At 35.7% G+C, this 27,147-nt stretch overlaps 3 protein-coding genes across 7 annotated transcripts in view; all 3 read right to left on the minus strand.

The window, feature by feature from the left end:
• Positions 1-542, minus strand: part of LOC136825414 (uncharacterized) — a 30,208-nt gene extending 29,666 nt beyond the window's left edge. The window contains exon 1 of one of the 4 annotated variants that reach the window (XM_067081790.1): positions 260-542. The gene's annotated coding sequence lies outside the window, so the exon portion shown is untranslated. Of the gene's footprint in view, positions 1-197 lie in introns of all 4 variants that reach the window. The other 3 variants (XM_067081794.1, XM_067081792.1, XM_067081791.1) reach the window with 3 other exon arrangements.
• Positions 543-3,096: 2,554 nt separating this feature from the next.
• abs (ATP-dependent RNA helicase abstrakt) lies at positions 3,097-13,175 on the minus strand. Its single transcript, XM_067081802.1, has 12 exons — positions 12,997-13,175; positions 11,071-11,190; positions 10,682-10,817; positions 10,248-10,452; positions 9,826-9,946; positions 9,403-9,556; positions 8,191-8,347; positions 7,237-7,317; positions 6,580-6,814; positions 6,186-6,371; positions 5,506-5,742; positions 3,097-4,469 (listed from the first exon to the last, which is right to left on the minus strand). The coding sequence occupies exons 1-12, from the start codon at positions 13,015-13,017 to the stop codon at positions 4,260-4,262; spliced, it is 1,863 nt and encodes a 620-aa protein (XP_066937903.1). The 5' UTR covers positions 13,018-13,175; the 3' UTR covers positions 3,097-4,259.
• A 2,775-nt stretch (positions 13,176-15,950) lies between these two features.
• LOC136825420 (monocarboxylate transporter 13-like) lies at positions 15,951-25,739 on the minus strand. Of its 2 annotated transcripts, none has more exons than XM_067081803.1 (4): positions 25,586-25,739; positions 18,409-18,589; positions 17,423-17,680; positions 15,951-17,254 (listed from the first exon to the last, which is right to left on the minus strand). In XM_067081803.1, exons 2-4 carry the CDS (start codon positions 18,533-18,535, stop codon positions 16,059-16,061), a joined length of 1,581 nt encoding a protein of 526 aa, XP_066937904.1. In that variant the 5' UTR covers positions 18,536-18,589; positions 25,586-25,739; the 3' UTR covers positions 15,951-16,058. The 2 variants fall into 2 exon arrangements, with proteins under 2 accessions (XP_066937904.1, XP_066937905.1); XM_067081804.1 differs by lacking the exon at positions 25,586-25,739 and adding an exon at positions 23,350-23,573.
• Between the last annotated feature and the right edge of the window lie 1,408 nt (positions 25,740-27,147).

Genomic DNA, 27,147 nt, shown 5'->3' on the forward strand with positions numbered 1-27,147 from the left:
TAAAACACGAGATAACGGGGGTTATAAATTTAATAATAATAATAATAATATAAATTTACCATAACTTATCATTACTGTATAAAAAAACAAATGCCTACCGTAAACCAGGCTTAAACCTGAGCCTACCGTGGGGGAATGTTTGGTGGCCATTACCATAGCTTATTCAGACAAGAACGGCAAAAAAAAATAAATTCTACCTTCTAATGTATTACAGAGACTCATTCAAAACACATCCCAAACAATGGCAGCATTCACCGACCTCTCGTATTCATCTTGAGATGAGAAGAGCACACCTGAGCCGCCATTTCGCCTCTTCAAATTCACACTAAATATTTCAATATTCAAATAAAAAATAGTGTGACACAATCACTGGTTAGACGCGAGAATTCCCTTTTCAACTGAGATCGCGTCACGTCACTTTAGCATGTCATTTAAACAGTTACTTGAGAGTTCAGGCTTTCTTCACAGACATCATAAACAACAGCAATACACTAACATAGTAACAAACAACAGAAGATCAGAATTCCAAGATGGGAAAGAGTTTCTTTCTATGGCCTTAAAATGTAATGATTCATTATCGCCATCTAGTGCTGGTATGGTGAACTAAAATGAGAAATTGACTAATATTTTTTTCGTGGTTCATACATCTATAGAGCTTATCTTCATTTATTATGAACACTTTGTTTCCTCATTTTTAGTAATAGATATTTCCCCTATAGAGCTTATCTTCATTTATTATGAACACTTTGTTTCCTCATTTTTAGTAATAGATGTTTCCCCCCTTTCACCAGTCTGTTTAATTACATGGATTTATGTAAATGACGAGTTTTACGGAATCTATTGTAAAGAGCAGGGTCCTGATGAAAGGCATAATATTAAGCGCATATAGCTATAAAGCAATCGTCGGTCAAAGGAAATTCATTTGATATGCTCATTTAAGACTACAGAGCATTTCTCGAAATAAATAAATTAAAATGCTAAAGCCTGGAAAATAAACTAACCGATAAAATTACACGCAGTGTGTAGAGTGTGTACTGCTCAACAACAATTAGAAGTTCAGAGCAGCACCGATACCGATATATAGATATACTATCTGGCCTCTCTCTCTCTCTCTCTCTCTCTCTCTCTCTCTCTCTCTCTCTCTCTCTCTCTCTCTCTCTCTCTCTCTCTCTCTCTCACACACACACACACACACACATGCACATGCGTTTGTCCAAGTGACCAACATACACAATAAAAAGTTATACACATCTAAACATTATCAGGCACAAACCTTCCATATTCATATGACCTATTGCAGTATTTAACAGAAATAGCTAATTGCAGTAATACTTGATTTATATAACATGATAATTCTCACTGTGTTAAGGCAATTCAATACGAATCAAATTTAACGTTTCAGTTCCTCCAGTTTGTAATAAACCTTAACTAAATCACCTGGAGGGTCTTGGAGCATAACCTTAGTAGCAGAGCCATCTATTGACAGTGTTGAACCGACGCTACATCAAGTTCACCTTTCGTTACCTTCTCTCCTATCTTGCTTGTATGATCTCTGAAAAGGTGGTCTTCTTCTGTCTTCAAGTTCATTTATTTTGCGGCTTATCTAATTCTTTGCTCTTAACACAAACAAGAGAAAAGCAAGTGGATTTTTCCTAAAATTTAAAGACAAAATTTAACCATAAAAATCTTATATTATGAAAATTTATTACAGTACCTTCTTTTTCATTTAAACTTCAGTGGCTTCTGATTAAAACTAAGGGATCAGTGGTGGGGAAATTTTCAACAGAGCGTTTCATTTCGCATTAAGTTTTCCTGTTAAAAAGGAACTTGTGGCTGCTTCTACTACTGTTAATCATAATAATTAGTTAAAGGTTGTTTACTGGATCTGGGGGAAAATGATGATTCAAAATTAAAGGTATCCAGTTAAATAATATTCTAGAAAAAGCTGAACCATAAAACTATGGCTGTAAAATCTTAAAAGAAATAATGAACTCCAATATAAGCATAATAAAACTCATGGTTTGTCAAAGATGATTAGACTAAAATTCTCAAATAAAATTTTTTCATTGCTGAATCTTACTAGTCCATACGATTACAACAGCTCAGCAATTCATCCAACATACCAAGTTTTGAGATAGCTTTCATGATGAACTATGAAATACCTGTCCTGAGAGTTGCGTACCAGCCATAAAGTACAGCATGAGGTACAGTTTGGTGATAGTAAACTTCCGTGCAGTATCCCTTAGATACTCTGCTACATTGCTTTCAGTCATTTACTTTTCATTCCCTGGCTTTAGCCTCTTTCCTCCTAGCTGTCTAATTTCTTTAACTTTTCCTTCCTTGTTCTAATTTTTACCAATGATTAAACCCTCCAGATGAGTCCTAAGAGTTTTATTTTACTTTATAATGATAATAGTCCTAAGGGCTGTTCAGATGATATAAACCTCACCTGTACTGAAACCACAACTACTTTCAAAAAGCCTCAGTAGCTCAGTGGCACTGTCAACAGCTTTCCTCTTTGTTGGTACAGAGTTCACTTCCCATTCAGGTCTTGACAGATTTTTCACAGTGGTTTGCAAGAACGTAGGTCCACCCAGTGATTCATCATTGACCATTGCCTTGCTTTACCTGGTATTGCATAAATGGAGACAGACTTGGCCACTTTCATCACCTTGCAAACATCTTTGCACATTAACATGCAGCAGTCGATGCCTTGCCTTTGCTGTTTATTAGTAACCTTTAAACAGGTAAATAATCTCGTACTCTCGAACAAACCCACCTTTCATTATGTATTTACAAAGCTCTTCATTGCATTTCATAACTTACCATTACTTTTGACTCTAAGCTGAGGTTTTAGTAGCGTGTAATATGTATGGATTTCTATAACCACAGAAATATTAGCTTCAATGCTAAAGGTGCCATATCAGTTGTTCCATCATTCTTGAAATACCATTCTACAGTACTTTCTCTGCCTTTGTAACATCCAAAGTAGTATCTCACAATTATGAAGCACAGTTCAGGAGTTTAGCCAGACTATTGAGTCAAAAGTCTCAGCCATTGCAGTCCTCACAATTTAGGTTTAGGACAACACACATAAAATGAAAAACTACTTTAATTACATTACAAAATATATACACTTATTAGGGAACAATCTGTCAGCTATCAATACAGATGCTTGTAACATATTTGGAAGAAATAACAATTCATTAAAAGAATACATTAAACCTACAAGAAGATATAAGTACAGTAGTCTGAAGGAAACTTGTTGAATGCAGTCTCACTATTTTCAATTAAAATATTTCTCTTGTGAAAAAACTATTTCTCTGGGAAGATAAACTACAGTGTTTTGAGAAAAAGAACAGTTGATTTCAGATACACTCTAACCCACAATAAAGCCAGGATGTATTCCTGGATATATGTAAACTAATATGGATGTGAACTAAGAACTGGATGTAAACTACAGATATAGACCCTTGCCTCTACCATTTATGAGCGACCTTTAAACCTGTATGCACTGTATTACAGTGAATTAACCGAATTACAAATCTGAAAGAAATTTCAGACAGGAAAAATCTGACCTAGCATTATCTTAGGCCTTCCAACAATCTTCAATTCCTTTGAAAGGCCAACACCATGTACCTAAGATAATCACCAGGCCCATCTTAATGAACAAATAAATGGAAACATGCATGACACATAAGAGACACGCCACCAAGACAGATTTTGTGTGGTGTTAATGCTAAACAGGTGATTAACACATAAAAGACAATATTGCACTATATATTATTAGTACTAAGAACTATGTAAGGAATTGTCAATTAATTTTCATGAGGAATTAAAATAAATTCAATAAATGCCAATGATGAACCAGTCAAAGATTCTGATAAAATATCTATAGTCTTGTGTTTGATCCAGGAGAAACACAATAAAAAAAAAAATAAATCCATACCCTTTGGAAAAATTGAAAAAATTATAAACGACTATCTCTGCTATTTGACAGTTTCTTTATTCATAGTACCTCTGCTATTTCACATTCATAATTTAATATTTCTTCAGTAACTGTATTCTAAATATTTTATATGAACAGTACTATAAAATTAATGCCACAATCTAATAAATATAGAAAGCTAAATAAGAATATCAAACTTGCCTTTAAATATGTTGTGTAGTGGCTCAAGATATAAATAATCTAACTGCAATAATATATACTTAACACATCTGGATCTATTTTCAAAAAAATTCTCAAATACAGTAAACTTTTAATAATCAGCTGCATTGGCAGCAAGATAATCTTTACGCCCAATTCCTGCTGCTTGTTTGTTCTGCATGGCTTCCAAGCGTGGACAAGCAGTAATTCTATGACCCAAGCCACCACAGTATGAGCATCCACGTTCATCACCATTGGATGCTTCCAGAGACATCAAGAGATCTTCTTCACCATTGCCTAACATAATCAAGAATGGAGGTACCTGAAAGGGGAAAGTCAATACTTGTCAGCACAAAAAACTATCCAGCTTACAAGCATGAAGAAATGCAGAGAAATGAATGGCAATGCTGTATCTTAACTGGAAAACTTTCTCTTGTTATTAGATATAAATAGGTTTAAGACTTATGTTCAAAGAACCTGGGTGATATTACTAAAATATGTACAATATCCCTTAACCTCCAAGTGGTAAATCACTACAACCACTTTTACCTTCAATGCCCCAGAGTGTAAATGCAAGATATCTGACAATTTCGCTAAGCCTAAACTACTTAAGAGCAAAAATCACCCACAACACCAATAATTTTAGAGGAAATGAATCTAACAGTATAAAAATTGGCATCTGCAGAAAACAGCACTAGAGCACATCTATAATAATTTTTTCTTTTCACAAAAAGATTGTCTGACAGGAAACATTGGGCAATGGGTAGAGAGAGAAACATGAAAATGTAATACTACTGAGAATGATTGGAGGAAAAAAAACAAGCCATAAAACTGGTGCAGGTAAGTGAGGGGGAAAAAAGTTGAGGTCCACGACTGCAAATATCTTGGGAGACATGGCATGTCGGAGAATAAGTAGCTGTAATCTTCAAACAACTAAAACCTCCGAACCTTAAATAAAATTCAATTCTCATATTCAGATCTAATCACCATATTTTCTGATATATTCCTCTTCCTCTTCTTGTTGTATGATAAGCCACTTCTTGCATATCTAGGTTAGACAAAGTTATAAAAGTCCTATCAACTATCACTTTTGAAAGTCCTTAAGACATACTGTAAACTGTGCTGTTATTTTCCTGCTTTGTTGGCAAATGGTCTGAGTCTAGGCTCCTTAATATAATCTTTTTCTAGTGGAATCAGATTACCAAGTAAATCTTGGAAAACTCCATGTAAATAATAAACATTGTAAGGTCAACAGTGCCTCTTCAAATTCATTAACTTGAAACATTTACAAGTTTTAAGTAGTAATATCAGTTCAAATAAAATTTACAGAGAGTACAATAATACTTGATGCTATATACCTTCTGATTGGCCTCAATTAGCAAATGTTTGAGATCCAGCAACACAGACTCATCATTAGCTTTGTTAATGAATGTTGTAGCTACTCCTTGCTGTCCTGATCTGCCTGTACGTCCAATTCGATGAACATAATTCTCAATGTCATCTGGCATGTCATAGTTAATGACATGTTGAATCCCAGGAAAATCTAGACCTTTTGATGCAACGTCAGTTGCCACAAGAACATCCTTATCACCTCTCTGTAAAGAAAACATGAAATGGAAGAATATATTTTCAGGAAAAATCTGTACAATATTAGATCCAAACCAGTGCAAAAGCAAAAAAAGATCATACAATACATGTAATAAATGCAAAATATTGTAACTTGCTTTCTTCATTGTAATTTCCTAGCACTTCTATTTTAATTATACTGAAAGTTTCCTTGGGAATACATTTCATAGAAAACATTTTTAAATCTTACTTGCTTTTTCAATGTTTAACAAATAGTCCACACAATCAGCTCTTGGTTTACCACATAAACCTAGTCTCTAAGAGCCAGAAAACGTATGCAGTTCACGACAAATAACTAAAGCCAGTGAAGTGTAATATATATTGTAATAAAGTAGGACTCAAATAAAACCAAATGCAGTAATATTTAAGCATTTTATAATGTTCTATTAAAAACTGATACTAAAACACATACCTGAAAAGCCTGAACTGCAGCCGATCTCTCTTCTTGGTCTTTTCCTCCGTGAATTGCAGCAGCAGTGACACCCTTGAGTAGTAAGTACTCCTGAATGAGATCCACGTCTTGTTTTTTCTCCGCAAAGATAAGCACAGGGGGTGATGTTTTGTTCAAGCAGGTTAAAATGTGAGTAACCTTGGCTTCCTGTAAGAGAAACACTGATAAGAACCATTTTTATCACATTTATCAAAAGCTCACAAACTTCAAACAGCAATGATTTATAAGGATATCACAGTAATCTTCTGACGCAGAGCTGGTATTGTTCTTCCATTAGAAAGGCCTTGATGTTACCATCTATCTACACTCTTCATGTTTACCATACTTAATGTTACACTCAACATGGCTATCTCACCTGCTTTACATATTCAACTTCTTGTGTCACACACATAGATGCAGCTCCAGCACGTCCAACATTAACTGTCACCGGTTTAACAAGCGCTGACCTTGCAAAATTCTGTATTTTCTTTGGCATTGTAGCAGAGAACAAGAGGGTCTGCCTTTGAGCCTTGAAATATGAATATATTGTGCGAACATCTTCTTCAAAACCCATATCTATCATTCTGTCAGCTTCATCCATAACCAGGTACCTGATTGAGAGAAATTAAGACAGTTCTTTTCATGACTGACACACACATCACTTAGTTTCAGCTAGAAAATTAAACAAAACAGTAAAAATGGCAAGTACTGTCTGTCAGGCTGTTTCATAATTCACATGAATACCTCTCATACAATACCAAAAATAAAGATAAGCAAACTCAGGAAAGATATATTTACCTTGGCAACTTGACATCATGTATAACAAACATTAGGCTGCACAAAAACTCTTGAAAAATAGTGTAAGCACAAATACAAATAATCCTGATTTCAATTATGGAAAACATGGCACCTGTGCTGCCTCTTTTTGTGCTGAAACAGCGATTTTTTAACTGTTTCAGAAGAAATTATCAATAAACAGAAATAAACATTGTTTCAGAAGTAATCTAAAAACAAAATGACTGGTGTAACTCACCGGCAGACATCTAATCGTACCATCTTCTTGTCCAGCATGTCAATCAGTCGCCCAGGGGTACAAACCATGATGTGGACACCTCTGCAATGGTATATTTGTCAATGCCAGAAATAATACAAATTTAAAGTACTGCACACATTAAAGTGGTTTCATAACAAAGCCATCAACAACAATGACCTCACTTCACAGTGTTGAATTCCCCCAGATCTAAATCTTCCAAAGTCTTGAGGACAGAAATAGAAGAATCACCTTAGGAAGGAACTGCAACTCTCATTCTTTTGCATGAATGAGTAACAACAACTTCAATCAATGAAGGGTGAAAATAAAATTAATTTCATTGATTTCCTTCTTTTACCCTTTCCTCATCACCTCGTATTCTTCATTTCATACATTCTTTGATTTACTTTTGTTACTGGTATGATTTTTTTTGTCATGTTTATTGGTCATCTGTCTTTAATTAGTTGATTCTATTTTCATTAATTCTACCTCGTGTTGAGTTTTACTTTGTTATGTTCCAGGCATGGTTCAATATTTTCTGATTTTCCAAGCATGTATATCAATTTAGTGTAATAACAAATAAAAGATAAAATTAAAGAATATACAATACAATAAAATATTGTATGTAGTGTGCTCTCTCTCTCTCTCAAAAAAAGAAAAAACTGAAAGCGTTATTGTTCTCAATTATCTTCCATCATTCTTGTGATGAAAGTTGCTGATGATGATGAAATTATTAAGCCTCAATACAGCATGCTCAAATTTTGTAACATTCCCACAGCCAGGAACTTAACAATACACTATTCCATAATAAAAAAAAATACCCTTACAGCTGTTCTGAAGTGCAATACAGTGCTTCAACAATACTATACACAGGTAGCAAAATGAATCTAATTCCATACTATTAGCATGGATGAAAATAAATAAGTAACATTACCAAACTGTCATCATGGAACTTACTTTTTTATTACTTGAGTGGCCGCAGCAACTGGCTCACCACCTATAGCAAGGCATGTTCTCAGTTCAGGGAAGCCATCAGCTTCAACAAACTTTGAAATATATTCTATATTTTCCTTTATCTGCTTTGCCAACTCCCGAGATGGAACAATTATCAAGCCTGGAATTAGAACAGAAATATGTGAAAAATTAACTGAAAAGGCAGAGCAGTGTCACAATAACTTACTTTAACAAGACCATTAAGTCACATCTTTAACCTCTCACTCGGCCTGCCCAAAGGATTTGTTCTTAAATAAGGTCAAAATCGTTACTAGACAAAGTTTATAAAGTTGGACTACTTCAAACAAAGAGGCTGAAGGAAACAGATCAGATGAGAACATCTACAACCCAGCACACATAATCACTTAATGCAAAGATAAATAACTGATTGACTGACCTTCATCTTTAATATTTGGTGTTACATGTACAAAGTAAAATACTAAAAAAAAACTCCTTTGCTAAAGATAGCAAAATCATTTTGCAGTATGTCTTATCCATTACAACACAAACTTAGCACTGCAGAGAAAAAACCACTGGTGCACTTTTAACTAAAATGAAACAATGGTACCCAAATTGAAAAAACAATGGATTGTGCAATAATGTCAATTAACCCCGCATAACATTAGATGATTAGATGGTCTCCACTTGTATGAGCTGACAAGTTTTACTACTGGCTGTTATTAAGAGGGCACATAAAAAAGAAGGAAATAAAAAGCTGGCTAGAGTATTCTAATATTAAAGCATTTACTGTAGACTACACGAACAAACAAAAGTGAAGTCTCACATTAACACAGGCATATATATCACAAAACTATGCAAGCAACATATGAAAATAACCATGATCTGTAAAGCATACCAAACTAACAAAGATTTATTCTCTCAAGACAAAAAGGAATAGGTTAGGTGACTAGGTAGGAAGCATCCAAAGGGAACAGATGGTAAGTAAACAATATAGCAATGCAGCTTGGGCCTCTATTATGGACAAAGCCTTCAGGCAAACTTTAGAACTAGAGTCTCAAGATGGAATGCAGTGATTCAACTGAACTATTTTAGAATTAGAGTAATGCTGTTCAACAAATTCTGTATGATTTTTAGTACTGTACACAATCAGAATGAAGAACAGAAACACTTACACTACAGTACAAAATTACACAAAGATGAATTCTTTCAACATACCATAAGGACCTTCATTACTTGTAAACGGTAATTTTTTCTCTTGCTCCAAGCAAAACATAATGATTGGCAAAATGAATACCATACTCTTCCCACTTCCAGTAAATGCAATACCAATCATGTCTCGACCTTTTAATGCTGCTGGTATGCCCTGCATCTGTAACAACATTGAAGATTGATAAAAAAAAAATTAGATGTGAGAACTGTAAAAATATTGCTACATACACAATTTACTAAGCATAAGATCGTCCCATCAAATATAACATGAAGCTGAGTTTTATAGTAATTACAATTCTAAAATTGTTATTTCTTCTTATGAAACCTCTGGAATTAACTTAATCATATACTGCAGTATTGTATGTCCTACTAGTAGTCCAATTATGGGAAGTTTAAAAGTTCCTTCAATTATTTTAAAATAATACTTACCTGAATAGGTGAGGGTCGGTGAATCCCCTTCTTTTGTAAAGCTTTTATTATGCAAGCAGGAAACTTCATGTCAGCAAAAGTCTTCAATGGTGGTGGAACATCATCTCCTTCAACCAAGATCCTGTATCAACAAACATCTCAAAAATTATCCATAGGTAACATTAAAATCACGAAAGCATAACTTAATAAGACATAACTTCATGGAGTCACCAACTGACAAAATCAAAATGAGAAGACTTTTCCAATTTGTTAGTTTGCATGTTAAAGACTATGTAATTATGGTTTCCTACCTGAAACAGTAATTAGTGTCTATGTATTAACTGTGTTATTTTCCCTGGACCGATGAAAAAGTTTTGAAAATACAAAATATTACCCTTCAAAATGCTTACATAACCCAAGGTAAAACAATAATGTATACATACTTGTATTTCCTCCTTACACGTTCATGTCGTTTTTCATCCATGGCCAAAATACGTTTTGGGGGTCTCCAAGCAGTGACAACAGGATCTTCATACTGTACACCACGGGCTAACTCTGAGACACCCATCAAGGCTCGTTTTTCCGCAACAGCTTCAAGCAGACGTTTTTCTTCCCTCCTTTGTTTTTCTAGCTCAGACTCTTTACGAGCTAAAAGAGAATTTGAATTTTACGTTGAACATAAAATGAAAATTTTGCACATAACAGTACATCCATGTATACTGTAAATACAAACTTTCTAGATTTTTCAAATTTAAAAATACAATAGTTTTAAAAGTATACAATGAACTGAAGGAGATTTTATGTATGGTAACTATTTCCAAACGGAGAGCATTTGGTTTTAACAGTGCACGATGCAGTGGTTATGTTGCACACTTACCTTCTGCAATTTTCTTAAGTTCTGTATGCTGATCTAACAAGGAAATATTATTCTTTCTGGCAAGTTCTTGCACATCTTCCTCTTGAGCAGAAGATTCTTTTTCATGTCCACTCTGACTAGCACTATCATCTTCATCCTACAGGTGCAATATTTTCAAAAGTAAAAAAAATTCTTACCCTTTATACACTGAAAGATGCATAACTTACACTTATATTAATTGAACATCAGGGTTTATCTCTTAAGAACACTCTGATGATTATATCCTGTGCTTAATGAAAAGGAATACTTAAAAAACTATGCTTCTTTTTAAGTTGCTTTGTAATATCACAAGAACACATTCTTAATGAGTAAATATCAAAATATAGGACACTCAAAATATAACCACTTACTTGTGATATTTTTAGGATTTGTTTAATTTTTTGCTTTTTACGTTCCCTTATGGGAACATAAACCTCATAATTATCCTCTTCTTCATCTTCACTTGATTTAGATTCCTCTCGTCGGTACCTCTGAAATTCCAAAATATTTTATTAAGGTTAATACTGTAAAAGAATTGTACCAGTTTTTCACATAATTTTTATATTCATCTACTTCTAGTTCATTAATCCTAACCTAAATGATCTCGGATAAAGCTTACACTTATCTAACCAATTTGGGGATAATATACGACGTGTATCGACATGGGGGGGAGGGTGGGGAATTGCTAGTCCCTAACTTACCAAGTTCAGATATAGTCACTCAACTATATCTGGCTATGTGAGACTATATTGCAGTTAGTGTGGGGTAATAGCTCCCTATTTGTTAAAAACAACACCCCAGCACCCTAACTTAGGTTAAGCAAGGTTTGGTTGGGATACAACCATGCATACATGGATGGGTAATTCTAAGGAAGAGCTCCACATGAGATATTGTTTATTACTGAAGTTTTTTGACTGAAGAATATAGCAAAGGGTATATATGTTACTGTACAGGTGAGATAACTCGAAAAATTTACAAAAATCATGTGAGAAATATACCGTCTTTTGTGTGCATTTCTACGCAGAAAAATTCAGCAGGACGCCTGTTTAGTACCAGGCCCTCTGGGGTGAGCATAAAAACACAGACAACAGACGGAGTGTTTCTCAAGTTAGCTCACTTGTGCTGCATCATATATACCATTTTCTAAATTAATCAGTCAAAAATGCTCATTGATAAACATTACGTCTGTGCAGAGCTCTTTCTTAGAATGATCCATGGATGCTTACTAAACTACACCTTACGAGTGCCAGGGGTAATTCTAAGCCGGCTGTCCGCAGTGAGCTAGACTATGGCAATTGACGTTTTTCTATGTTATTTTACTTGCTTTACAAGAATTTAAAGTAATATTTTGTCGGCCGGCTGTAACTAAGCTGTCATTGACCTTTGAAGACTAAGCAACTTGAATTGCCTAACGCAGGGTAGGTCTACCCAGCATTCCGCGGCAAGCCCCCCACCCTTCCATAGCTAATATGGCAAAATTGTAACCAGTAAACACCCCTAAAAATACCAACATAACGTACCCTAGAGGTGTTTACTGGTTACAATTTTGCCGTATTAGTTATGGAGGTAAGGGGGGGGGCGGCTTGCCGCGGAATGCCGGCTTAGATCGACCCTGCGTTAAGTAATTCAAGTCATGTAGTCTTCAAAGGTCAATCACAGTTTAGTTACAACCGGGCGACAAAATATTACTTTAAATTCTTGTAAAGCAAGTAAAATAACATAGAAAAACGCCAATTGCCACAATCTAGCTCACCGCGGACAGCCGGCTTAGAATTACCATGCCAGGTCCTACCTGACCAAACGTCAGTTTAAGATGTGTCCATATGATATCCGTTCTTAGGCTACATTTTAATCACTTGTTTTCATTTACCTTTGACCGATAAACATGGTTTAAAACTGAAGTATTCCCATATCGTTAGATGTCTGGTACACAATTAATTAACAACGCATTTCCAATGGAAATGCAAATCAAAATCACTAAAAGCAAAAGAACCATCAATGAAACCACGCTTTAATCTTAAATTCCATTTTGAATGCGTGAAACTTTACCCTGAAATCAACTCGGCTACATCAGGTTACCTGCAATTCGTAAAAATTTACAGCATTCCTAGCTAATTCTACTTCACTTGGGGCCTAGCCTACACTAATCTATGTAATGCCTTGTCTTAAAACTACTTAGTAACATATTTAGATATAACAAATAATAGCCTATCTTAATGCCAAAACAAACTTTTTATTGTATGACTTAAAACGATGCTGTCAAGGGCCCGTTTCATTTCAAGTGTTCAGTTACTTACTTTGATCGGTGCGGAGCTCATACTTGTCCTGTGTTGACTGAAATGGGTATGGGTTTTCACAAAATGACTGGGTATTACACAATATGCTGTACAGTATGTGGTTAATGGTTTTCTTTTAGCTCACTTGACAGTGGTCGTCACAGTCGGCTTATGCGCCAAGTGTTCGTGATCAAAACAATAGCAAGGGGGCCAGGGCGTTTGTTTTCTTCTTTTTTAAATTTTCATTCATGGTGTACGATACCAGATAAAAGTTGTTTTACAATTATTAGCGGCATCATTCTTTATCTATACAAACTCATACGGAATAAGCGAGGTATTAGGAAATTGCTTTTGTAAGTGATAACGGGTGATCGTGAGGGTATATATTTATTACTTCAGGGTCTGACGTTAGAACTCTGTCAAATAAATCATTGCATTGTTGTTGCTGTTTTAATCTTGGAAACTATTGTCAAATTGTTATACTGTTTCTTATACTGCATTCAGATTGATTGTCTGGAGTGTATTTTTAAGATGTTGCTGTTTCTCGACGAAAGGAGCGTGGATTATGACTAAAAACACGAAGGGTTGTTTTTGCAGATCAATGCAGGCTGTAAACAACACAGGATATTCTGACAAAAAATGATGCAGGACTTAGATTTAATAAAACTAAAGGAAAATAAAACAGAATGCATATAACATTTTTATGAGAACACTAAGAACTAAATAACTGAGGTGTAATTGTGAAAACAGCAAGGCACCTATCATCGCCCCCAACGCCGTGTGACGCAATAGGCATTGTAAAATTACACAGTTCATATCTGTCCCGTGCTTTATCTTCCACAAATCTCCACTCATCTCTAGCCTCCCTTCTCGTAGCTCTTATCAAAGTAGATCTGGGTCGTCCAACTCTTCTGGTGACCACACGAACCCAACTGAAGAACTAATGGGTATAGATGGGAGAACACCGCATCAAATAGGCTACTGAATGTGTGTGAATGGGATATTACAGCCTAAGATATCTGGCTTTTATTGGAAAAAGAACTATGGATTCGCAAGAACAGAATATTGTGTACCTATGATGACCTACAAAATTATTTCCTGATGAAACTCGATTTGAATAACAAGGCAGTCAAACTAAAATAAATTAATTTCGCTGTTATAGGGTCCAGCCTATCCAAATCGAGCTTCATTGACTACATGGTATAATAAAATGTGCATTTAGGCGCACATTTCAATAAAAAAAAGTGAAACCAAAATATCTAAAGGACACCATGAGGTGATCTACCACCAAGAACATCAGAATGTCAGAGATAGGGACAAATATAGAAAAATGATTTTTATATACATCACCAAAAATATTCAGTGGATTTTACCAGAATCAAATAAACCAAGAAGGCGGGGAAACTTCGAGGCATTTAAGAAGAAAGTTGCAAAATTTTTAGTTAAAAGGTTATGACATAAAAAGTTATTCAAGGATTTATAAGCTGTAAGAAATTATTAGGACCCGCGGGGACCTACCGAAATAGGATAGAGATCGTCCAATATTCTGTTTTGCTTGTTTTATCTTACTTCAGTTTTTTGAAGACTTAATTTATTGCAGGCAATATTAGACAAGTAGCTTAAATATTTAATTTAATAAATACAAATGTTTTTTAATCTAAAACAAATGCACACACACAACGATTGAACAACTGAAAATAAGATTTTTAGCAAATACGGTTACAGTAAAATTATTTTAATATTTGTTCCAAATCTAAATAAATTATAAGACAAAAAGAAATAAACTTGTATTTTACAAGATTTTACATTTGTCAGGTTACAAAAGCGTATTTATCTTCTAAGTATGTAAACCTTCCCCAACCATCTTTTTCAGAAATGAGTTTTCAAATAGCTCTCAGATTACAATACATCCTAAATTTGTTACTTGCAGGAAATGAAGGAGCCCCGAATTTTTACAGCTTGCCACATTAATTAATATAGACAAAGTCTCTTAGAAAGCACAATCAAATGCGGCAGCTTTTTTTTTCTTTTACATTTTTATTTGTATTTTGTAGGTTTTTTATTAAGTTAATTTTCATCTCTTCTTATCCTTTGCATTAACACGCACAACTGCGTGGTTATGTTGTTTATATATATATATATATATATATATATATATATATATATATATATATATATATATATATATATATATATATATATATATATATATATATATATATATATATATATATATATATATATATACATATATATATATATGTATATATATATATATATATATATATATATATATATATATATATATATATATATATATATATATATATATATATATATATATATATATATATATATATATATATATATATATATATATATATATATATATATATATATATATATATATATATATATATATATATATATATATATATATATATATATATATATATATATATATATATATATATATATATATATATATATATATATATATATATATATATATATATATATATATATATATATAAGTGTGTGTATATGTAAACACATATAATTCCAACCTGCTTTAACCATCTGATGCCATTACTCGATATAAAACCAAAAGATTCACTTATTTTTTTGTTTAAATTCTTTCTGCTTTCTGTTATTTCTTTAATACCGACAGCAGAGCTATTCCAAATGCAGTACTTTGAAAAAATTTGTCCCTAGTTTGTCAAGCCTGTCTGATTTTGAATGGTACACACTAGAGTCGCACGACAAAGACTGCTGTAAGCAATGGCTGCTCTTTATACAGCCGAACTCCTTTTCTAAGAGCAATCTTGGCTTGTTTCGGTTGCCTACGAGGAAAGGAAATGGGTTCCTAGAACATTTCACGATGACAGTAATGTTTTAATTTCTTAGAAGGTTGCGTGAATTAATCACTATTTCGTTCATCAGTTAACTTAGGCCTACTCTTCTTATGCACTTCTAGGAAATGACTTAAGAAGCAAATATAGACACTTGTCAAAATAATAAATTTTAGGCTTAATGTTTAAGCTGAGATTCTTGGCAGTCATAAACGTCTTTACTTAAGCCTCTTACGAAGTGGCACATAGAGGCACAGAATTGTGTCGCTTTTTAGAAAAATGTGCGGCAAAATTAAACACAGCAGCAGCCGCAGTGGCCCCAGTGCACATAATCATCACTGGGTCGTATGAACCAGTCAAGTCCACCAATAGTCCAGCAATAGGCGGGCCGGCCAAGGCTCCTGCCCCTGTCACAAGCAACATATACCCTAATACCTTCGCCATGATAACTCCTTTACTAAGCTGAGATGGCAACAGTGCATATAGTACACTCTGCAATCCACATGCGATACCGAAACCGACCATGGCGCCTATCAGCTGCACTCCACTGCTAGCTAACGCAGCCACAGTTACCGCCACTGCCAGCAGCAGTTGAATGCCACTGAAAAGAATGAGGGGGGGTAGACCGCGACCCATGAGGGCTCCTGCAATTATCCTCCCAAATAGATCCCCAGCTCCACTTCCCGCCAGGGCCTGAGAAAAGGATGAAGATAGTCCCTTCCACTGGGTCCAGTCAAGGAAGATGGCATATACAGTAGTGGTGGCCATGAAACTTAAAAAACAAGAGGCCTCTATCAGCCAAAATTTGGGAGACAGCAGGAGCTCTTTTACAGAGTTGTTCTCATCAGCGTCCTCTGTAGTGCTGACAGCCATAGTATTCCTTTTTGTGCAGGGAACTATAAGTAATTTCAGCCACCGTACAAGTTTATTGCGTTTGTTGTCACTTTGGTCTAATTCCTTTAGATACACCGAGCGTCCAAAAATCCTTGGTGACTTTAGAGAAGGCGTTTCGTCGGGTAAAGTTTTATCTTTCCGTCGCATGTTAATGTTAACGGCAGTGCTGCTTGAAATGCCTTCGGTTGTAGATGAAAAGTCATCTTTATTAATGATTGTTCCATCGTCGGCAATTGCTTCAGTAAGGAGCCCATACATCTCAGCGCTGTCTTTTGTAGATGTTCCCTCCGGATTCTTTAAATTACTGTAAATAGTAGCACCAAACACGCAGAAATTGAGTGACATGCCAGCGCACAGAAGCATGGCACCCCTCCATCCGAAATGATCTACAATGTTTTCCATTTGGGGACCGAGTAGAAACACCCCGCATCCAGAGCCAGACATCGCTATGCCTACGATAAGAGCATGATGACGATTCCAGAACCTCGCTAGACCAACAATCCACCCAGAGAAGTTCAGGCTCGTTCCAACAGCTGGAAGATGGAAATGAGAGGATTCAGTCTCAAGAAAGATAGAAAACACATCCTATGTGTAATTTCTAGAACTACAATGTAAACCACACAATAAAAGTATATGAAATGTTCGGTTCAACATATGCAACGAATAACCCACACACTGCATCAGATGAACGTTCATCTTACCATTAACGAACCCAAACGTGATGAATACCATGTTCAGGTCGGTGGCAAACGCAGTCAAGAAGTAACCGAGCCCAGCGAAGAGGCCGCCAAGAATCACAGCGACTCGGGGACCCCAACGCACAATCACAAAGCCGGTGACCGGACCAGCAAACATGTGAACGGCGCTGTTGGTGGAGTAAACCCAACCGGTTTTTGCTCTCGACTCCCCGAAAACCTCGAGAAACTCCACGAAGAAGACGCTGAATGAATAGAACATCCCTGAAAAGAATAAAGGTTTTAGAAATGAATTTATTGGTTTTATTAACTGTTGTGACCAGGAAAGTTTATTTTAGCTTTGGTTCTGTAGGTCTACAGTGACTACCGAAAGTGCGCCTTTGCAGCTCCCAACAGCAATATTTGGTTAAACTAAGTTATAATAATAATAATAATAATAATAATAATAATAATAATAATAATAATAATAATAATAATAATAATTGTTTAACTGTCTATGACAGTAAAATTACAAATATCTGAAAGGATACTGCTCCGGAACACAGCAACACATTATATTTACCTACCTTAGTAATGAACGCCACTGTTCACTCTTACCAATATCCAGTTTTTAAGCACCATTTAAGGGCAGTCATTATGCTTTTCAATGCAATCTTCCATATCTGAGGAGATGTCCCAAGGTCTTTGAAGTGACATGATTGGAAATAACTGTGACAATGAAATAATCTATAATCTTAAGAAGAGAGAGAGAGACGGAAAGGGGGGAGCAAAAGAGTGGGGAGAAAGAGAGGGAGACAGACAAAGAAAGGGGAGGAGAGAGAGAGAGGAAGGAAGCCAGAAAGCGGGGGAACAGAAAGAGAGAGAGAGTGGATGAAACAGAGAGAGGGATAGAGAAGGGGAGGGGAACTTACAGAGAAAAGGGGAGGAGAGAGTTGGGGGAGGCAAGCAGAGTAGAGAGAGAGAGATAAAATTCCGGTCCTCTTTAACCCTACCTGACGAAACTAAGAACTGGAGGAACCCAGCCACAAAAACAACCCACGCCCACCCTCCGTCGACGTCAGGGCTCTTCTTGTCCTTCTCCCCGCCTTCTGTCGGAGGAACTTCTTCTTCGGGTTCCATCGAAGTGACCTGACTCTCTTCTACGTCTCGCGGTTGGTATCACTCTGAGAAGACCTGAAAGAATGATATTGGTCTAGCGTGGGCTGGTTACAGGGTTACAGTCATGTAATCCTTTCAGATGGCAGGAGGGCATGCATTTGTTTGTATAAATGAAGGAAACAGCACTGGCAATATCATTCATAACGCGATGTTGGATGTGACACTACAGCTTGCATCCCGTGATGACTGCTTCACGTCATGACAAGGAGAAAATGAAAAAAAAGAGACTTAATAGATCAACTATTAGATCTAATTTCCTGTGCAATACGTTACGTCAGCCTCAGACAAACTCAAATAAATGGGATGCAAGTTGAGGAAGGAATTACGTAATGGTTGATAAGCTGTTGACGGCCTCCTACTTAGTTGCCCATACAACCGTTACATAAACTATTTTGTCTCCTATACCTGGTAACGTATGATGTACACAGTTGGTTTTATTTCTAAATATAAACTTAAACGCCGCGTCCTAAAATTTGGGTATTTAAAATAACTAATTAATCAGAATGATTTAGGCAAAGCCATAGATAAATAGTTCCACTGGGTTTTATCGTAACATTATCTACGACTAAATCAGCTCTAACAATAGTTACTCATTTCCTTTTTTGCTACTAATAACTGGCTCGGGATGATATAAACTATACATAATTATTACTTCATATGAATTCAGAAATTCATTCCAATCTTGTTGCCCATCTTTTTATTTTATTTTAATCTATTTTATCTCGTCCAAAATCTATCGAGGCGGGCAGCTTGAGCTCAGACGGAGGAGGAAAACTGGTTTAGTTGCGTAGATAAATGCAAAGCAGTAGGCCTAGTCCCGAAGGATCTATCTCTTGAATAAAAAGAAAGCATGCATTTGTTTCACACAAAACAAGTTAAAAATGCCACTCATTTGCTATGAAAACTCCCTGAGTACCGAATGCTGCATGTGTAAACAGAGGAAAGCGAAACAAGGGCAGCGGAGTTGCTATACTAGCACTAATAGTAGTAGTAATAGTATAACAAGAAATTTATTTTTATAACGGCTCCTTATTTTCTCAGGCATTATTTAGAACACCAAGTGGGCAGTAGATGAACAAATAACGGGAAAATAAAGACATGAAGTAAAGGCTCCACGAAAGGTTGATTCTATATGCAACGGCACTCTCAGGCATACATGTATTGTCCCAATCCCTGGTATATATATTCTTTGCCATGAAGTTTCATGCATTCCAGCCTCCGCCTCCCCCACCAACCCACCCGTCATCCACGGCCCCCCCTCCTCTCTCTCTCTCTCTCTCTCTCTCTGAACCCTTAAGGTATCATGTGCCAGCAAACTAACTTCTTTGTGATCTTACTTGTGTATTAACAGTCTTAGCACTGAACATTAGGTTGACCACAAACGTCTATTACCAAAATATAGGTTATCTCCTGAAGGCCCATCACCAAAAACTGCTGCAACAAGATAATGAATTCGTTAACTGTTACAAATCAGCAACACTTATCTGATTGACTATGAAGACATTGATTACGCTTGAATAAGACTGTTCAGTACAAAATCTCTCGTAGTTAATCACAGCAACCTTGATCTTCAGATACTCGTACCCGGTAGGGGGGTAGCGCCGTCAGTGCACCTCATGCGGTGCAATGTAGGCATTACTTAAAGTTCTTTGCAGAGTCCCTTCGGCCCCTTTCATTCCTTTTACTGTACCTCCGTTCATATTCTCTTTCTTCCAACTTACTGTCCACCCTCTCCTAACAATTGATTCATAGTGCAACTGCGAGGTTTTCCTCCTGTTACACCTTTCAAACTTTTTCACCGTCAATTTCCGTTTCAGAGCTGAATGGTGTTAGTTGTCCCAGAGCTTGGCTTGTATGCCTAAAATCTATAAATCAATCAATCAGTCATTCAGATACTCAGAACGCTGTACAGTTAAGGGTAGGTCAGTCTCGCAAACACCGGTACATTAAACATCTATACATTACATAGGCCTACAACCTATCAAACATCTCCACTTCGTAAGCACTGTTCTATAACATACGTAGGTTAGGTGAATTTGTGAAAAAAATGTATATTTAAAGGCAATTTTCAAAAGCAATTTACAAAATCCTCTGTGCAATAAAACTACCAAGGATTGCCCAAAATAAACTGAAATTCACATGAATCATACTTTTTCGTACTAAAGAATTCATAGCGAACTTTCAGTCTGCAACCACGATCTCGGCATGACGTTGCCTGAAGGTTGGTAGTCACTGGGAGGAATGTTAGTATTTTAAAAGGATATATATATATATATATATATATATATATATATATATATATATATATATATATATATATATATATATATATATAGAGAGAGAGAGAGAGAGAGAGAGAGAGAGAGAGAGAGAGAGAGAGAGAGAGAGAGAGAGAGAGAGAGTTCAAAGACGATATATAAAAGCGGTGGCAAATCTAGATTAAACCGATTCTGAACAGAAACTAGTTTATGGTAATTAATGCAGAAGAAAAACACAGAAACTAGTTTATGGTAATTAATGCAGAATAAAAACACAGAAACTAGTTTATGGTAATTAATGCAGAAGAAAAACACAGAAACTAGTTTATGGTAATTAATGCAGAAGAAAACACTTTCATGAATCATAATACTCGAGTCTTCATATGACCCGAGAGAATTAGTTAAATGACATGCATGTTACAATATAAAAAAATTCAATAAATAAAAATAATCAACCATTTGTGACCTACATGAACTCCTCGTTTATTTGGTTGTTTCCAGTTATAATGTATTTGCAGTAATAATAATAATAATAATAATAATAATAATAATAATAATAATAATAATAATAATAATAATAATGATAATATATAATAATAATAATAATTAAACATACACACGAAAGGTTACGATTTGTAAAAACCTTGATTTATCGTTCAGTAACTTATGAAAGTTTTCATATCAAGATAAGATAATGCAACATTCAGTGCTTGCAGTCTCTCTCTCTCTCTCTATCTCTCTCTCTTTCTCTCTCTCTCTCAAGACTGTATTCTCCACAGGTTGTAACAGCCCAAGCTAGGCTTGAAGCACTGTTTACTGCCGTCAAGTACTCATTAAGAAACTTTAAGCTTTTATTTTAGTCATACTGAGCAAGCCACAGAAAATATTAGTACAAGTTAATGAAAAAAAAGGAAGTTTCTGTATTAAAAATATAGTAATACTTCGATGGGCCGGAGTTCAATTCCCCCGGCCGGCTGATGAAGAGTTGGAGGAATTTATTTCTGGTGATAGAAATTCATTTCTCGCTATAATGTGGTTCGGATTCCACAATAAGCTGTAGGTCCCATTGCTACGTAACTAATTGGTTCTTAGCCACGTAAAATAAGTCTAATCCTTCGGGCCAGTCCTAGGAGAGCTGTTAATCAGCTCAGTGGTCTGGTAAAACTAAGGTATACTTAACTTTTTTTTCGGTATCACAAGTGTTTAACGAGAGCGGCAAGTGGCTGACGGAATTCGTAAACTTGGGCGATCATTTTATCCTTGTTATCTGTCGTAAGAACTGTCGCAGAGTACAAATTATGTGACTGATTAAACGGTTTCTGTCTAAGACGCAACGACTTCTGCCTCAGGTCTGTAATTTGCTCATTGGCGTTCGTCTACTCTAGGTTCAACGAAGTTTCACTTTTATTTCTTTTAGAATCAAATGATTCAGAACGTCAGAGATTTCGTCAACATCTGACATTTCCATTTGGCTCATTAAAGTACTATAAACGTTGTCATATTACTTATTTTACGGACTGGAACTGGTACTGCAGTATAACGAATAAAATTAGACACAATGGTTAATTATTTAATGCAAATTTCAACTGGAGGAGCAACATTATTTATTTATTTAGCCTTGACATGGCTTGAAAAACTTGGACACTGCTGCTTGAAGTTGTTTTGCTTCTTAGGGGAAGTCATACAACCTTTCTTGCATGACGACACACTCATTAAATATACTTAAAAACACGTTGGATTGGAAGACTACTTGGTGTAACAACCGTTCTTGACGAGCTAAGTGGTCGGATGATTGGCTGTCAAGAAAAATCACTACAAACATAGCTGATGAATTAAGATTAACACTAGATAGCGTTGTCTAAGAACTTCAGTCTCTGGGCAATGTGTTTCCTTGAAGGTTCATTGGCTCTAAGGGTTAACCCACTGAACTTTCCAAGTTCATTTCAACCAGATCTAGAAACTGATCGAACTTAGACGCACTTTTGCGTTTAATTTTTACTGTAGGGGTACGTGTAGCTTTTTCTCTCCATCATCACTCTCTACTGGTTAATTTTAAATATAAAAAGTGCTAGGCCTATGAGAAAAAGTATTAGGTGTACGAGCTCATTTACCGCACTGTTAGAAAAAATAATTATTTTTTAGACGCAGGAAATATATTCATAGAAATATATATTAATCATGGAAACGTGTCTGAAAAAGTATTAGGCCCCTTATGCTGCAAATAAAGTCGTCTTCATTCAGATGGTCAATGGCTATTTGTAGCCTGTGTGGGCTAGTTGGCACCTCCCCAAAATAAGTTATGCTGCACTAAAAAAAAAAAACTAATATGTAGACTACCACATCCATTATTCATATGCTTCCAAAGATGTTTTCTCCATGTTGCCATGCTAATGCGACTATGTGAATATGCTTTTGTGGGCTTTTTTTTTTTAAGCCCATGCTTGCACAAGGCCAGCAGCTACACAGACTACGTTGCTCTTTGAGACGAAGAACACAGACATAAATGAAAGCACTCACGACGATTTCTTCTTAATGCGGAGGCCGAGGGGCCAGATGAATCGGGAGTTTAAAACCTTGAAGAGCACCTGATGGTGACAGCTTTCGCGGTACCTTCGCTGGTGACGTCACAGTTTAGACCAAGTGGAGGAAATGGTGATCCATCATATGAGACGCCTTTTCCTTGGTCCTGTATTTCCGTCATGCATTTTTTTTGTGGGAGGTGGCGGGGTATTTAATGTTAACTGGATAATAAAAAACAAATAGCATCGACATGATAAAGAAACAAACAGTATCAACATTTACCATAAACGTTTAATATACAAAACGTAACATGGAAAATAACAAACCAAAACCGTGTATCGTACTAGGGAACTGTCAGTTTGAATAAACAAATTTTTTTATTGCAAAAGCAAGAATTTTGAGGCCGAGACGTAGTTTATAACAACGCCGTGATTGCAACTTAGAGACTGCCGCAAAATTTTATGAGGAAACAATTAGGCCAATCTAAACTCAATCTTCCAACTAGGACTGTTTTTGTCGAAAGCTACTCCGGCATTAGGTTAACGCAGTCTTCGACGGCTATACTCATTATTACGGTTGAGGAAAAATTGTTTAAATGAAGAAACAAGCAAATAGAAATACTAAATAAAGAAAAGAATAACGCAGCGTTCTAGTATATATAATATATATTATGTAAGTACTTACCAAAGAAGAAGAAGAAGAAGAAGAAGAAGAAGAAGAAGAAGAAGAAGAAGAAGAAGAAGAAGACGTGCTTACGAGATAACGTTTTGAAGATGTCCGTAAACAATGACTTAAGACACGTCGTGCTGCGCATTAATGCACTGCTGCCTTCACGTAATTCGCTGCCATTATTTCGGCGTCAAGGTGACCAACAATGGACGTTTTTCCTTAACACAGTAGGCTTGTTTGTCATCATTTAATTACATAATACAAATGTCATTCAGTACGAAATTACGGTATAGGATACTATACTATAAACACAATTGCATATACTTTTACCCTTCCTGCATGTTAGACCATCCTTTCCTCTCTCCCTCCATTCCTTTCACATGACCAAACCATCTCCAAACACTAAAATCTGTCCTTTTGCCTTCTCCAATCTTATGACGTATTATGCAAACAATTCATCCCTATTACTTTCACTTACATTCAGCATCCACCATTAAAGCTATTATATAACTCATCATCCATAATCATATAAATCACTTCTCTATCATTTCTACCAAGTTTTTTTAGGAATATTTATGGCACTTAACTGTATCATTAATAAAAAAATTCCTTTTTCTAGACTTACAATTTTCTTCTATCAATTATAGTCGTCTGTCTTCGTTAAAAATTCTACCACGGGCCTTTATGCAAAGGAACAATTATTATATCATTTAATCCTTTGGAACATATGTGTAATATATGTATTATATATATATACATATATATATGTGTGTGTGTGTTATATATAATATATATATAAATAAAATTACAAACTTTCTAATATATTAACCCGGGTACTTAAATCACAAACGATTTTTTTCATTCAGGCCATCACGAAAATTAGTCTCATTCAGACTATCACGAAAATATTCAAGGCACGAAAATGACAGAGACGAGGAGACAAGGTAATTAAGAAAAGGTAATTAGAATCAACTCTGATTTCTCTCTCATTACGCGACGCTAAGAGGGAAGAGGAAATCAAGAGGCCTCTTATTATCCTCTTAAGGACCAGGATGCACCGATCACACACGGACAAACGGTCACTTGAACATGGCCTTGCCTACGGCTTCACGTTTTATTCCTTTTTCATTTGATTTTTTGGTTGATGTTGTTGTTGTCTCTATAGTCTTGATTTCAGTGAGTCTAATAATCTTCGATAAAAACTAATTTTCGTAATTTTCCGAAGTTCTTGTATTCAAATAAATCAGTTTTCATTGCACGCACTCTCCTTAGGCTCAATCTAACTACATCCCGTGAAAATAACAAACAAATAAAAATAATATAAGAATTTGCAATGGTATTCGTTAAAAATTACATTGTGACTAATGAATAAATGTAAAATATTTTGTGTTCAAAATTCCACAACAAACGACGATCGGTTCAATTCACTACAACGAAAACAATTAACCGCCACTTCCACCTTGCTGCTAGTACTGCATTCGAACAAACATACGAGAGAGAGAGAGAGAGAGAGAGAGAGAGAGAGAGAGAGAGAGAGAGAGAGAGAGAGAGAGAGATACTACACCTGTGATGGTGATCGCACAATATCTTTATCGCAAAGTGAGATGTTCCTCTGACGGTCTCCTCGAAGCACTAAGTGTAACTTTCAGAGCTCGAGCTTACACAAGGTCCCAGACAGACCGACCACCAGTTAGCCCGGCTTTATCGCTTCCACTCACTCAATGATAGGAGTCTCTAGTTACGTATAGTGTTATATCCAACCTAAAGACGTGTGCTTATTGTTAAACATTGCGATACTTCAACGAACAGACACACACGCACACAGTTTACATAAATATATAACCCGTTTGTAACATTTCTCTAGGAATATTTGCACTTTTAATAGTCAAAGGGACATCCTAGTTTCACACACACACACACACACACACACATATATATATATATATATATATATATATATATATATATATATATATATATATATATATATATATATATATATATATATAACCTATTGGTAACATCTTATTTTTTCGATTTCTTCAAATTTTGTTTTAGGAAACTCGTCACCATGAGCCTTGAACCCAAATGAAGAATTACTATCTACCCTGCTCGGATTTGAATCTATACCACTCTAACGAGGTTCATAGTGACGAGCGTGTCAAAAAATTACAAAATTATTACGCAAAGCATATGATAGCCTAGTTATCAAATAAAAGTTAATGCCGACCCTAATGCGTTAGCTCTCAGCTACAGAGCTGATATGAGTTCTACGCCGTCCGGAAAGGAAATGGTAAGTTTGCCTCTTATCTTCAACTTAGTTTGTATATCTTTCCTGTCTTTCACATTATTATTATTATTCAGAGGATATACTCTAATCATATGGAACAAGCCTTCAGAGGTCACTGACTTGAAACAAAGCTTCCAATGATTGTGGTACTCACTTGAAATAAATTACAGAAGATACTAAGCAATAAAGAAAAATACATAAATACAAGTAACGCAATGGATCCTCGCTTGAACTTTTGAGGTTCTAATTGCACATAATCCTCAGTCTAACGGTGTGAAGAATAAAAGACCTCTGGAACTGAAAAGTTCGACAGCGTGGCACGTTTGGGTCTATTCACGCTATACGTAAATGCACCTGCACGTAACCGTACCGCAGCGGAACGGCAAAATGTTCTTCAATGGGATTTACATTGTAGCATTCACACTATACCGCACCAGCACGGACCGTCACCTTCAAATGGCAATGCCGGTGGGGTTTCTCGACGATTATATTTTGCAGGTACCGATCCTGTCACAGCTGAATAGTGTGAACGTGGCACCTGCACGGATACTTACCAAGTAACCAGCAGTCAGTCAACTTTCAGACGTAATAGTGGCAAGTCTGCTTTCCGCAGAATGGACGAGGAAAACTTGATTACATTAGTATAGCACTACGAGTTCTTGTACAATATGGCTGATAAGGATTGTTTACTTATTTTTTCACAGCTTCAGGTTTAACAAGGACGGCTTTGAGTGAGAAAAAAAAAAAAAGCTTTTGTAACCTTTTTTATACTTTACATATAAATGACCTATACACGAAACGCGCCCGCGTATACATTCAGTATGTATGTACTGTAT

The sequence above is a fragment of the Macrobrachium rosenbergii genome, chromosome 37 (assembly GCF_040412425.1).
Source record: "Macrobrachium rosenbergii isolate ZJJX-2024 chromosome 37, ASM4041242v1, whole genome shotgun sequence".
In the NCBI taxonomy this organism is placed as follows: Eukaryota; Metazoa; Arthropoda; class Malacostraca; order Decapoda; family Palaemonidae; genus Macrobrachium; species Macrobrachium rosenbergii.